Source organism: Psammomys obesus, unplaced genomic scaffold (genome assembly GCF_907164565.1).
Source record: "Psammomys obesus unplaced genomic scaffold, mPsaObe1.curated_primary_1811, whole genome shotgun sequence".
Taxonomy (NCBI): Eukaryota; Metazoa; Chordata; class Mammalia; order Rodentia; family Muridae; genus Psammomys; species Psammomys obesus.
This window is the reverse complement of record NW_026586173.1, coordinates 13,020,419-13,035,436: the sequence shown is the minus strand read 5'-3', so window position 1 is coordinate 13,035,436 and position 15,018 is coordinate 13,020,419. Positions and strand designations below refer to the sequence as shown.

General features: G+C 43.2%; 1 protein-coding gene across 1 annotated transcript in view; it reads left to right on the top strand.

The window, feature by feature from the left end:
- Positions 1 to 15,002, top strand: part of LOC129672058 (zinc finger protein 809-like) — a 52,787-nt gene extending 37,785 nt beyond the window's left edge. The window contains 5 exon segments of the mRNA XM_055601255.1: positions 8,322 to 8,448; positions 9,664 to 9,756; positions 12,407 to 12,516; positions 13,048 to 13,793; positions 13,795 to 15,002. Of these exon segments, the coding sequence (XP_055457230.1) occupies positions 8,322 to 8,448; positions 9,664 to 9,756; positions 12,407 to 12,516; positions 13,048 to 13,793; positions 13,795 to 13,963 (1,245 nt within the window). The 3' untranslated portion in view covers positions 13,964 to 15,002.
- The last annotated feature ends 16 nt before the right edge of the window (positions 15,003 to 15,018 follow it).

The following is a 15,018-nucleotide window of genomic DNA, read 5'->3' as shown; positions in this document are numbered from 1 at the left end:
TCTCTCTCTCTCTCTCTCTCTCTCTTTCTCTCTCTCTCTTTATTTACCATGTAGTTCTGGCTGGTCTGGAACTTAATAGTAAACCAGACTGGCCTGTAGCCCACAGAGGACCAGCTACCTGGTTCTGCCTCTGAGCGGTGGATTACAGGAACGCACCCATGCCAAGCTTGCTTTTCATTTTTGACATTTGTTTTACTGCATTTACTTCTGAGGAAGCCCAGCCAAGCTGCATCAGGGGCCAAAGGGCTGGGTGAGAAATGACATTGGTCCATTGCTACTCACTGGTGTCTTGCAGTGTCTGTGGGGTCAAGGTATGGCGGTCTGAAGTGGCTCACAGGAATAGTCATTTGAGCTGGGGTTAGAAGAGTCTTAACCCTAGACAGATGCATCTACGGTGATAGAACTCATTTGGAGGATTCCAGAGGGTCTCATTCAGTGAATGTTGAGCAGTCTTTTATCCTGTGAGAAGGTTTTAAGATACCCACAGTCTCCCGGATTCCTAGAAGGTGATGCCAAAAAGGTGGAGTTAGGCTTGGGGGGCTGTATTTATCCTAGGACTCAGTGACAGTTTGTCCCAGTGGTGGAATGAATGGAAGTCTGTCAGGAGGAAGGGGTCTGCCATGAGTGGACCTGCTGAGGTGGGTGGTAGCCTCAGGAGGCTTATAGGAGTGTGACTAGGAGAAGCCAGGGTGAGTCTCCAGAGCCTCCCGTCGGGAACTCTTAAGAATTAGATTAGCCCTGGCCTTTTTTTTTTTTTTTTTTTTTTTTTTTTTCAGAAGACTGGGGATACCAAGCTGCTGCTCAGAAATAATACTTAGTTTTCAGAGTCTCATTCCCAAGTGATGCTGGGAATGAAAGCTGTAGTGATCAGGGCACCCCGAAACCGTGGAATAATGTATTCTTTGAGGCCATTTGTGTGTTAGTGGGAGCGCCTCTGCCCACCCAGTCCGCCTCCTGTATTTAGAGTCTTTGCAAAGAGGAGCAGTTAGAAGCTGGAGGACTTTGGCCCCAGTTGTGAAGCCCAGTGAAAACTGTTTGGGAGACCCCATTGGGAGGACCCAGAGAGCAAAAGAAGTTTCTGTTTTCTTTTTTTTTTAACCATCCTGAGGCATTAGCTGTAGACTTCTGGTCTAAAGCCTAGAGAACCACCGAGGGTTATACGGAGGATGAGGGAGAGTGGTTAGGAAAGTTGGGCAGCCTGTTTTAGAAGCTTAGCTGCCTGTGTGAACTGGTAATTGACCCAGAGATGTCAGAGGAGCCTTTTCTTGGGCCTTGAAATGTATAATAGCCACCTAAACTGGAGTGGTTTCAGTGAGATCAAAAGCTCCGGGATTTTGTTTAATTGAAATGGCACAGGAAGAGAAAGACTCCCTTTTCCCCCCAAGTGGCTGCGTGGATTGCGTAGAACGCAGAGGCCTAATGTGCAGGTGTGAGCTCCCTTTCTGCTCCACGTGGAGGTCCAGCTTTGTGGGCTGAAGTACAGTTTCTTAGATAGGTTCATGTTGTGTGACTTATGGGGGTTGTCAGAGCATTCTCTCAAAGCCTGTGTCCTGCCACTGTAAAATTAGAGCCCTCTTTTGAGCCAGCACTGGGGGGCTGGATTCAAAGTTTGGTGAGATTTTCCTTTAAAGTCTGGAGTTTACCAAGAAGAATCCTGAGAATGCTGAGTCTTAGCAAGACCATTGAGTTGAGAGCTTTAAGGGTCAGTAAGGTTTTTAAGTTGGCTGGAGCTGGTCACTCACATGTTTGTCTTTGCAGGGAATGTAGAGGAGCAGGTCCTCAGCAGAAGAAGGTCAGGATGACAGTCCTGGTTGGGAGCTGTAGCGTTCATTTTCTAATACTATTGCTTGGGGTCGGCCTTTTCTACTGGCTATTCAAGACCTTGTATGTAGTCACGAATTAAACTCGATTGTTCTCTGATGTTTGCTTTCAGCAACTTCTGTGGAGATCCTCTTTTGCCTTTTTTTCTGTCAGTTGTGTGACCTGCTGGGAAGGGTCAGGGTCTTGCTGGAAGATGGGCAGCCCATTGAGCCACATCCAAGGCCAAATGAGTCACCTTACCCCAGCGGCAACTAATCACCAGTAGCTCCTCAGCTGGGAGTGGGATTTTATGAGCCCTTCCCCATCTGTGATGGACTTTCACCTGGCTTAATCTTGTGCATGCCGTCATAGCTGCTGTGACTTCACGAGTTCAATGTCACTGTCACGGCTAGAGAACAGTGTTTCATAGCAGTCCTCTCTGATGCTGGGCTCTTTCTGCCCGCTCTTCCGAGGTGACCCCTGAGCTGTGGGCATAAGAAATGGGATGTAGGTGTGCCATTCATGATCAATTACCCAGTGTCTTGCACTCTGCACTTTGGCCAGTTGGAAGTCTCTGCACTAATCACTGCCTGCTGTGAAACAAAGCTGATTTGGTTTAGAGAGAATGTTAGGAGTTTGGTTTGCAGAGAATATTGAACGAACTACTGCAGTTTCATATCATACCTGTTTAACGGATGGCTAGTTCTTCCCTGGAGCTGTGTGTTTTTAGGGCTTGAAAGGGATTCATGTGTCCAGATCCCTTTGTTCCCAAAGCTCTGGAATTTAACCTGTATTCCCACAAGCCAATGTTGTGCCAAGTTCACAAGAACCCAAAAGACCACTGACCACACCAGGAGTCAGTGTTTATTTAGGCTTAAGCTCTGGCTCCAAGAATTAACTGTGACAGCAGTCAGAGGCTAGGAGCCCTGAGCCTAGCAAGGGGAAGGGGCTTCCAGACTTGGCAGTTACATGATTAGGTGACACTTAGCAAGAGCAGGTTTGTTACATAGTGATTGGCTAGAGGCAGGCTGTGGCCATCTGGAATAACTATTGACAACATAATAACTAATAACAGCAAATAATTGTTTTAGTAACATAAGGACAAAGGTCATTTTGACCTGCTTTCTGATCAGTTGTTTTCAGAGTTGGCACATTTTTGTGGTCATTCTCAGAAATGTTGTGGCTTTCTACGAGTATAAACACGTTTTTCTGAAGCAGGGTAAGTTTTAAGTCACGAATAAGATGGAGGCCAGTGACATCATGGAGTCTGTGTTCAGGCTCTTCACCAACTGTTAAAGATGTGATGGTAAGTATCTGGGCAGACTCTTTGGATAGGAACTGGTGGGCCTGGAGTTGTCTGTGATGCGCAGCAGTGAGCTCAGGAAGTGCCAGCTTTCATCAGGCTGCCAGAGGCCCTGTTAGCTCACTGTGAAAGACCCCCGCAGGGTATCTTCCGTCGGGGAGACCCCCTTCCCAAAGATCAACGAGACCAGGTACTCGGATGCAAACAGCAAGAGGCTTTATTGGATACAAGGGTACCCGGGGCGGCTAAGTCTCTCGGAGGACTTGCGCGCCCTTTGGGTGGAAAGCTGGGTTTTTATAGGGTTTTAGAGCAGAAGCACGGGTACAGAAGCGAGAAGCATGGTTACAGGGAGCTGATTGGTACATTTAAACGAGACCACAGTTTGAGTCAGAGTTTGGCAGGGACACCAGGATTCCAGGAACTGGGTGGTCGAAACGGTCATGATGACCCCTTAACTTGGCCTGCCACATGTTGTTTTCCTTAGGACTCCTATCAGCTGGAACAGTCCCACAGATGTCTCATGAGGGTGATTAACACAAGTTGCTTTTAGCTCAACTGGGGCAGCCTGACCGCAGACATCTCAAGTGGGCGACACAGCTGGGTTTCTCAGTAATTTTCCAGTTCCCCACCTAGCCTACAGAGTTTCTCAATAACAGTGGTGTACCACAAAATGGCGTTAGCTATGTTTAACTTAGGGTGAGGCGGGGGGTCTTTCAACTGCAGAAGGTTAGAGAAAAGCTCAACCATCAGTAACAGCAGTTAACAGAATTCCCTTCTACAGAGAAAGGAGAGCTTTAACTTTGAAGAGTTTAAGTTAGCCTGAGTATAACTTTATTTTGAAATGAGGAGCCATCTTGACTGGGAGCTGAACTTAGGTACCAGGAAATATCACAGAATATACACTTGGCAGAAAACAAAGTTAACTATCCTAGCAATGGCCTCCAGGAAATATTACAGAATAAATATTTAGTAAGAAATAGAGACAATTTCCCCTGGCAGCAATCAATGAGAATCGGCTGGGAATTCTCCGCAATGTTCTAAGATTTAGAAGAATAGCAGTTGTGATTACTTGCCTTAGGCAATTGTGATTATGCGCCTCAGAGAAGGTCACCTCATCCCTCTAACTTTTACCCAATCCTGTAACGCCAAGGCATGTGCCTCCCCTGCTTGCTGTCATGGAAACCCTCTGCTTCCTGTCTTTCCCATCAAAAACCCTGCTCACTCCAGGCTCAAGGTCCCACTTTTCTACTGCTGCGTCAGACTTGGGTCCCAAGTTTGATCACCCTCATAATAAAACTCTCTTGCTCTTGCATCGAGTCGTCTCCTGGTGGTCTCTGAGGGTCCTGTGATCCTGGTATTACAACTTCATATAAAAGACTTTTAATTCAGAACATACCTGCTCTGGCAAGAGATCACATTCAAAGACCTTCTAGGTCTGGGTGATCTGGCTGGAATATAGTCACACCTGTAATCCAGGAGACAGAGGCAAGCAGATCTGAGCTCAAGGCCAGCCTGTTATAGAGCAAGTTTCAGGTGTGGTGGTACACGCCTTCAATCCCAAACAATGAAGGTAAAGTTTGTGTGTAGAAGGAAGCACCTTTCAAGTGTTTGAAAGTGATGTCTAATTGAGTGGCACAAAACAGTGACAGATTAGAGAAAGATTTGACAAAATCTTTAGGATACGCTAGTTTAGGATACGCTAAACTCTCATAAGAAGAGAGAGGAAAGGAAAGCTACTTAAAGGGCCATGAGAGAGAAAAGGCAGTTTTATCAGGACAGTAATAGAGTCAGGCTGCAGAGAGAGAAATCAGGTGAAGACTGAATGAGCCAGAGAATGAGAAGAGCCAGGAGATTAGAGCAGATTGCTGGACATAGTTTGAGGCCAAGCAAAATAATTTTGGGGCCAAGAGAGAAGCCCAATTGAATAAGTCATCTGGGAGAGGAGTTCAAGCCAGAACAGCCGAGTTGAACCAGCCAGCCCAGAGCTCAGCAAGAACTAGAAAGGGTGAGTTTATTCAGCAGTAAGTCTCAGAGGCTGAAAACGCTCTAGGCCTAGGTTAGATTGAAAGGAGGCTAGAGGCTTCCAGGACTAGGCTTAGGTTAGCAGATAAAGGCAGTAGTCCCCCAAGACAATAATTGAAACAGGCAAATAAAAGTTCCTTTTACAAGTTCAGCCTTTTGTTCCCCTGATCCTCAGGGATGTAACTAGTGGATTCTTTTCTATTAATTAATTATTTTCTATTAATTCTATTAATTAGGGAGTTTGTTTTATGATCTACATAGGTTAATGTAGATCCCTATACATTAAACAATAGGCTTTGAACCTTTCTTACCTTGGGAAGTTAATCCAGAAGATAGCATGCAACAACAAAAGGCTTTTGTTTTGCAGAGGACCTGAAGAGTTTAAGTTAGCCTGGGCATAGTTAGCCTGAGAATAACTCCATTTTGAAATAAAGAGCCATCTTGACTGGGAGCTGAATTCAGGTACCAGGAAATATCACAAAATGTGCACCTGGCAGAAAACAAAGTTAACTCTCCTAGCAACAGCCTCCTGGAAATATCACAGAATAAATACTTCATAGAAAATAGAGACAATCTCCCTGGCAATAATCAATGAAAATCGGTTGAGAATCGGGTGGGAAAAATCTCCCCAATGTTTCAGATATAGTTTAAAAGAATAGCTATTGTGATCATATGTCTTAGGCAATTGTACCTCAGAGAAGGTCACCTCACCCCTCTAACTTTTACTTGATCCTGTAACATCAAGGCATGAATGAACACCCCCCCCCCCTTTCTGTTATGGAAACGTGCCTTCCTGCTTGCTGTCATGGAAACCCCCTGCTCACAGTCTTTCCCTTTAAAAACCCTCCTCACTCAGGGCTCAGGGGCCCATTTCTCTACTGCTGCATCAGTGAGACTGAGTCCGATCGCTCTCATAATAAAGCTTTCTTGCTCTTGCATCAAGTCGTCTCCTGGTGGTCTCTGCGGTCCTATGAAGTTGGCATTACAGACCATCATGCCAGGGCCGCCACCTTCACAACATGGCGGGGAATCCCTGCCGCAGCTGTGTGGATTGGCTGGCCCCCATGGAGGCCACCTGACTCTGATTGGGCTTAGGGGCCTCTCAGGCCAGTAGCTAAGCAACCTCCTCTCCCTCGGCCAGCTGTTCTGGCCGAGCTGATTTCTGTGTTTTTCCCTGCAACTGAAGTCTCTTTTTCCGAGGAATGGAGAACGGGAATGGGCCTGTTCTGTCTAGCAAGAGAGTGGGTTCATCATGGAGTTGGTCAGGCTTATTTAGCCAGGCTCTCCGGGTGTCGAGAATCATCTTCCAGATCTCTGACATGTTGCCCCTGTAGTCTGTGCTCATTTTCTCAGTGTCAGTATCCTGAGATCTGTCAACTCATTTTTGCTTTTGAGGGGGCGTGATGCGCGTGTTGGTGTTTATTGGCGCTGTCACCTGTGGGTGGAAGTAAAGTCAGGATTGTTACATGTTTGTTCTTGTAACCCATTTTTCCACCAGGAAATACTTGGCCACCCTTAGGACTCACGAGTACAAAATAGACATGCATATGAAACATTTGCTGATAATGAACTTATTTTAAAACAATGCTTTGTGGGAGGAGATGAGGAGGCCAGGGTGGGGTTGGGAGGGGAGGAGGGAGGGGGCTACAACTGGGATACAAAGTGAATAAACTGTAATTAATAAAAAATAAGTTAATTAAATAAAGTTATTCTCACAGGGGGAAAAACCTGCTTTGGCATACATCCAATATTGATATTTTTTTAAAAATGAAAACAACTTTGCATGCTGATGAGGCAGATTGCTAATTTAGCTGACACAATACAGTGCAGAAATCAATGGCAAGAGATGGTGGCAGGAAAATATTAAATGTGTTTATTTCCCACCAAAAAGTTGTGATTCAGAAGAGCAGGTAACTGTAGAGTACAAAAACTGCAGTTCCTAACAGGCCTGAATCTGAACCTGGTGTTACAGACGGCACCCATCGTGGTGCTATGGCCTGTTCTGTGCAAAGCATGTACATTCTGTGTTCTGAACAGATGCTGCCTTGAGGCCACCCAGAGTGCAAAGCTGGGCCCTGCCAGGAACATGCTGAATTGAGTACACATTTGATTTTGGATTAATCTTTGGCTGCATGTTCCAAAACCTTCTAGTGTTCCCAGGCTTTTGACTCCTACCTTCAGTTGTGTGACCCCAGCTGGAGCTGCAGCTAACAATTTGAGAATAGGACTTTGTGCTGGATAGTTTGATGTTTTAACTTGTTGACAAGTCATTTAATAGGAAGGAAGGAATCTCAATTGGGAAAATACTTAATTAAGTTGGGGCTGTAAGCAAGTCCATAGTAGACCTATGGCCCATTGTGGGTGGAGCCATTTCTAGACTGGTGGTCCTGGGTTCTGTAAGAAGTCAACCTGACAAACCAGGAGGAAGCCTCCCTCCATAGTCTCCATGCAGCTCCTGCCCCCAGTTTCCTGTCCTGTTTGAGTTTCTGCCTTCACTGCTTTTCATGATAGACTGTTAATATAGAGCTATGGGTGAGGGGAACCCTTCTTCCCCAAGTTGCTTTTTGTCACGGTGCTTCATCACAGCAATGGTAACCCTAAGATTGACTTGTTCTAATGTGGGTGCTAAGAACTGAGCTCATAGATTTGCATACACTGTACTAGAGCTCCACGACGTCGGCATCAGTGTTTGTATTTCTTTCTTTGGAGCTTGAATTTTTAGACAGGGTTTTCCTGTGTAGCCTTGGCTCTCCTGGACTTGCTTTGTAGACCAGGCTGGCCTTGAACTCACAAGTCACAAATATCCACCTGCCTCTGTCTCTCCAAGTGCTGGGATTACAGGTGTGTGCTACTGCTCCAGGCATGGATGTTATTTTTTTGTGGTTGGGTTTATGTGTTCTTTCGCCTTGCTCTTAATAACACCTACTTGATATAGCCATGTGTTCTGTGGATTTTGTTTTTGTTGGAATTAGAAACTCTAGTTACGTTTTCTCAGCTCACTTTGTTGACACAGAGATAAAGATGCTTGTATTGTTTTTTTTTTCTTTTTCCCATGATACAGAATACAAGAAACAAGTAACACACACACACACACACACACACACACACACACACACACGGGTAGGGGAATGAAGTGAGGAGAGGAGTGGACTCCCATTTTGTGCTCCTTGAGCTGAAGAGAAATGTGTCGTTTCAGGGGTTGGTGTCATTTGAGGACGTGGCTGTGCGCTTCACCTGGGAGGAGTGGCAGGAGCTGAGCGCCACCCAGAGGAGCCTCTACAGGGACGTGATGCTGGAGAACTACCGCAGCCTGCTCTTCCTGGGTGAGGCTGGTTCCCGTCAGCCTCAGCAAATGCTTGTTAACAAGTATAGAAATCATTACTCACTTTAGAGACTTACTTGTATCTTAGCTCTGTGTGTGTGTCTGTGAGAGGAAGTGCCTGTGGACGCTGGAAGGTGTTGTTACTCAGAGCTGTGTGAGGAGACCCATAGGGAATGGCAAGTGAGGGGTCCCCGGCTCCTACAGTTTCTTGACTGGTCCTGTTGATCTACCAGGGACTCCGAGCACACTAGTGAAATCTCAAAATGGAGCTGAGGCTAGGGCAATGACCGCTTCCCCCTTCTTTATGGAAGTTTCCTGAGGTGACCTTGACCCCCCCCCCCATGCTTCCTTATAATTACACCAACCTGATTGATCTTGGTGCTTGAGGCTGGAACGGGTGGTCTGGTGGCCCTTCCATCACGTGAAGGCTTCCACACTGCACACTGAGGTTAGACCTGCTCCTGGAGTCTGCTCTCTGAAGTCAGATTCCTGGGATTCTGTGTGCTGTGGTCCACTCATCCCTCCTCTCCCAGTTCCTGATCCCCACAGAGCTGGAGTTGAGCAGGCAGTTGCCAGGTTTTGATACTGGAAACTGAGCTGTGATGCCTGCGGTGGTTTGAATAGGTATGGCCCCCATAGACTCAGTATTTGAATCCTTGGCCTATGGGAGTGACACTATTAGGAGGTGTGGCCTTGTTAGAGACAGTATGTCACCATGGGAGTGGGCTTTGAGGTCTCTCACACTCAAGCTACATCCAGTGTGGCACACAGTCGCCCTTCTGCTGCCTGGGGGTCCTCCAATACCTTGTCTGTCTGCATGCCGCCATGTTTCCTGACTTGACAGTAATGGACTAAACTGAACTGTGAGCCAGATCCAGTTAAATGTTTCCTTTCTAAGAGTTGCTGTGGTCATGATGTCTCTTCACAGCAATAAAGCCCTAACTAAGGCAGTCTTCGAAGACCAGTATTTGCTTTTACCCCTGGAACATCTTCCCAGCCTGCTGAACTTTGTCAGATTTTTATTTTGGGGTGTCTGTCCTGCAGTTTAGTGCCACGTGGGGGAGCTCTTCTAGCCAGTGAAGAGTGAAAGTGCAGGTCCTCTCTGACCAGCCCCATCTGCACTCATCAAAGAGCAGAGCCAGAAGTGGCGCTCTGTTCTCCTGTTGGACTGCGTCACAGCACTCTGGCTCCATTTGCTTACCGTTTCTATTTACAGAGCCCAGCATAGCCAAACCTAAATTGATCATGAAGTTGGAGCGAGGATTTGGGCCATGGAGCCGACCAGAAGTTTCAGTCCAGAGCTTCTCAGGTCAGTAAATGTGTGCTAGGAAGTCAGCAGGGAGAAAGCTCGTCAGATAGTGGTTATGTTGAGCTGTTTTTATATAATTTCATACAAACCTGGCCCTGAAACAGCTGGTCACATGGGTCCAACCTTTTTGGCTTTATTTTTTAAAATTCAGTTTAAAAAGAATATTCTTGCTATTACTCTTCCTGTTTTTGTTGCTAAAGTATATTTCTTCAGATTTGCCAAAAGAATCCGTCCCTGTAGATCTCAGCCATCTTTATTATGTAGATGCTCAGCCTAATCTCTTGTTTGTCTTGCTGTCTTACTTGTTTTATGTAATAGTTTTGTTATTGGAACTCTGGAGCTTTTTTTTTTTTCTTTCAAAAACCTCTTTATTTTTTAATTTGTAGATAGGTAGTTGTCTTTGTAATTTTCATCTGATCAATGCTTGTCACTTGATGCATCTCCTTAAAAGGGCTTTCAGTCAGGTGGAACACGGTCAGTTGAAGGTATGAATGACTGATAAGATAATAGCTAGAAAGAATGTTTACCAGGATACATATAGGTGTTTTTATGGCAGCAAATGCTTGCAGTGAATTTGCTATTTATAGATATCTTCATTTAATTACACTTTCACTTTGATGACCATTTTCTAACTTTTGCATGTAATTAATAGTTGAACACAAATTAATGACTTGATAGTGATCATGGTTAGAGAATAGATACATTTGGAAATGAGTAGCCTAGAGACATTTTAATATACTTAATGTACTCTTTGTCTTCTGCTTTCATTATCTTTTTAACATTCATTAGATTTTACTTTCACTACTCTACATTTTTTTGTTAGTTCTTTGTGTGATTAACGGTGTTGGAGTTGTCTTTATTTTTTGTTTATATATTGGATTTACCTTCTTCTCTGAGTGGTATAACAGGTTTTTTAAGGTAAAGAATACTGACAAAGTCCCCTTACATGAAATGGGAAGATCAGTGCATCTTCACAGTTTGATGTACAAACTGCAGTATGGATACGGTAATTATGGGAAAAACAGGCAAAATATGACAGATCTTTCAACGCATATTGGCTCTCTGATAACTGATTCCAAAAACAGGGAAGTGGAAAAGATGCCTGACACAAAAATCATAAGCTAAATTTAATAGTGATCAATGACCTGAAAGAGTATTCAAATAAATAGATGAATGAAGAATACATTTAAAGCTTTTCTGAGAAATTTAGAATTTACAGTAAGAAATTGAGAGAGATTGGGAAAGAAATATAACCTGAAATCCTGGGATGGGAATATTCACTGAAAAGAATCAGTGGAATACATAGTGTGTCAAGGAAAAAAAAAAACCCAGAGATTATAGATAAGTTTGGGAATTACTGCAATCAGATCAAAAGAATGTACAGTGCAGTCATGACCACCACAACATTTAATACCCTTTTACTATGATGAAGAATCCCAGCCTGGACCAGTTAGGTGGTTCAGTGAATAAAGACACTTATTGTAAGGCCTAACCACCTGAGTTTCATCCCTGGGTCCCACATAGTGGAACAGATGCCCTTCAAGTTGTTCTTGGACTTTTACACATGTACCATGGCCTACACATACCACCCCCCCACAGACTCATATACACACAAACATTCACATACATACATACATACCTGCACACAGACACTTGTATACATACACACACAAACACATCACACACACTGAATGAATGAATGAAATGAAGTGAAAATTACAAAAAGAAATGCAACCTGTAAATCTGGCATACAGTAGAGATGAGAGAGGGACTAGAAGTATGGAAATCTAGGCACAGTAACCCATATCTCAGTGTGGGAGTAATTTTTAATCACAAATTGACATGATCCCAAAAGACCTTTTTAAGAGTCATTAAAATTAAATTGCCGCAAGTCCAAATTAAGAATCCTGAAACTGTCGAAAAAGGAATGTGCTTAGTTACTATAGAAGACAAACATGTTACCATAATATGTTTATAGTCTTAGCGAAGACTGTAAAGACCAGAAAGCATGGGCTCATGTATTTTATAGCCTGAGACAAAACTGTGAGGCAAGATTACTCTGATTAACACAGTTATTGGTTAAACTTGGAAAGAACTGATGGCCGTCTACTACATTTCAACAATAAAACAAAGTAGAAAGACACGAGTTAGGACCATGGTATTTTAGTGTAATTTGTTATTCATTATAGAATAAGATATATACACTTACCATAGGTCAGTAAATGTCTTATTTGGGGTTTCCGTTGCTGTTTTAAAACACCATGACGTAAAGCAACTTAGGAGGAAAGGTTTTATTTCAGCTTGTACTCCGCAGGGAAGGTCAGGGTGGGAACTCAACAGTAGGGCTAGAGCAGAGAGCACGCTGCTTGCTGGCTTGCTCATTCTGCTCTCTTATGGGGCTTAGGACCACCAGTCCAGTGGTGGCACTGGACACTGACCCTTCCACATCATTCAAGAAAATGTACCACAGGCTTGCCCACAGGCCAGTCTGGTCAGGGCATTTGCTTAATTGAGGTTCCCTCTTTCCTAATGACTCTAGCTCTGTCAGGTTGACATAAAACCACAATAAGCATCTGAAGGCATGACTTTTGTGTTTAAATTCCATTAAATACTCATGAATTATTGACTCATGGCATCTTTAATATTACAGGTGTTCGTAAAATGAGGGCTCTGATTGATACCAGCAAGGATCATCCTATGATATATTTGCACCACTTTGGAATAACTAATCAAAGAACGTCAAGTGAATACATGATTGAAGTAAGTAAAACATGTAATATGAGGTCAAACCCTATTTCGAACACGGAACATTTTCACAGTTAATTCTGGCAGAATGTAGTAGTACTTTTCCAAAAGGGCCTAATTAGATGCAGGCTGCAGAAGAATTTTTATCTAAGTAAGTAAGCCCACCAACCTGCTCAGTAAATCTTGGTTTGCATAGCAGTAAAGTTCACAGTGTTCTATTCAGTATTTTCAGCGAGAGGGTAGCTTTTGAAACAAAAGCAATATTATTGACACATAAAGAAATTTCATACCTCTGTTAAATTCTGTAAATACTTGAAATGTTTTTCTTGCCCAAGACATGGCTTATGTGGAAGCAAAAAGTACCGACTATAGTATATGCGGATAATGTTTTGTGAGGAGCCTAAATTAGTAAATGGTAAAGTCCATGCAGAAATATTTACCAATTATGAGAAACCTTTCATTAAGAATTCATACCTCAGAATATAAGGCAGCTCATTCTAGGAAAAAAAAAATGCTTGAGTGCTAAGGAATTCCTTTGTTTTCAAGGCACAACTAAAGACTCAACAGGAAATCTACAAAAGGAGAAAATCCCATCATGGCAGAGCACTTGCAGAAACTTCTTACCACAAGTTACAGGAAACCAAGAATCAGACTTTGCACAGAAATGGGAAACTCTATGAGTGTAAGGACTGTAGGAAAGTTTTCTATCGTAATTCATCCCTCATTAAGCATTACAGAAGAACTCATAATGTAGAGAAGCCCTATGAATGTAATGAATGTAGTAAAAGGTACTATTGGCAATCGGACCTCACTGCACATCAGAAAACTCATAGACAAGAGAGTACTCATAGACAAGAGAGGACCTATGAATGTAAAGAATGTGGAAAATGTTTCTTCCGTCAGTCTCATCTCAATGCACACAAAAGAGCTGCTCATACAAGTGAGAAACCTTATGAATGTACAGAATGCAGGAGAGCTTTCTCTTACAAGTCAGACCTTAATCGACATAGGAAAACTCATTTGGGTGAAAAGCCTTATGTATGTGAAGTGTGCAAGAAACCTTTTTCTCGAAAGTCAAAGCTCTCTATACATCAGAAAAAGCATACGGGTGAGAAGCCTTATGAATGTACAGAATGCAGGAAAGCTTTCTCCCATAAGTCACAACTCACTGCACATCGGATAACTCATTCATCTGAGAATCCTTATGAATGTAAAGAATGCAATAAATCTTTCCACTGGAAGTGTCAACTCACAGCACATCAGAAAAGACATATAGGTAAGACGCTTCATGAATGAAGAACACAAGAAAACCTCCTACCACAAGTCAGAAGTTACTGTACATCAGGGAACTCATACAGTTGATAAGCCCTACAAATATGAGGAATACAAGAAGGAATTTTACATAAAGTACACTTTACTATATATGGGAGAATTCATAATTGAGAAGCTTTACAGAATATAAAAAATGTAGGAAAGTTTTCCAGTGCAATTTATAACCTCATTTGATATCAAAGACCCATACAAATGAGAAGCCACAGCAGAGAACAGCATATGAAAAAACAAAACAAAACAGGACTGTATTGACTCAGTATTTCTTGGATGACTTATCTGCCATCGGAGACTCCACAAAGAAGTTGTTAGAGAGCTCAGTGGTTAAGAGCACTTGCTCTATAATTGTGATGATCCTAGTACCAGCTTGACAAGTCAGGGTCCCTGCAAACACTTGTCAGCCTAGTTCGACCACGGGGGAGACAAAAGGATCTCCTGAACTTGCTGATTTCTAGCCTAGCTGAGACACGAGCTCCAGGTTCAGTAAGAGGCCCACTGTGAGAAGATTAGGTACACTCAAAACCAACTTCTCGTTTCTGTGTGAGTTTAGGTGCACACCTAAACACCTGTGAACAACAAAAAGTTTAAAGAAAAGGAGGATGGTGAGATGGCTCATTGAATAGATATTTGTCACCGTATATGATGACCTGAGTTTGATTACCTAGAACATAGATGGTAGGACAGACCAGATCTTGCAAGCTGCCCTTTGTGAATGCTGTGGCATGTACACACCCACAGTGTTAGAGTTATTTTTTATAAAACTGTTTCTCAGTTTCTCTCTTAACCCACACAGATAAGTGGGATTCTTTTATATTTGTTTAATAATAAACTTCACTGTACAATAACTGAGCAGTTGTTACTCTATTCTTAACCCTCTAAACCAATCTGGTTTCCTCCAAGTGTATATCCCAGAAATACTTGCATTTTATAGTTTTCCTGCTCATAGCTGAATCCCTTACTTCTAACCCTTCCTCCCCTGGAAGTCCAGCCCTATTCTCTTCCCTGCTCAGTGATTGGCTCTTAAGATGCTTTATTGGCATGTCAGGGGACAACTGGGGAGCAGTGTTTACAAAGCATTGAGACAGGAGATTCTCATAACTAGGACCAGATAATGGGGTATAGAAATCAGCATTTGAATTACACAGCAACCTTATTCCTGCCCCACAGCATATACAAAATGAGTTGTAA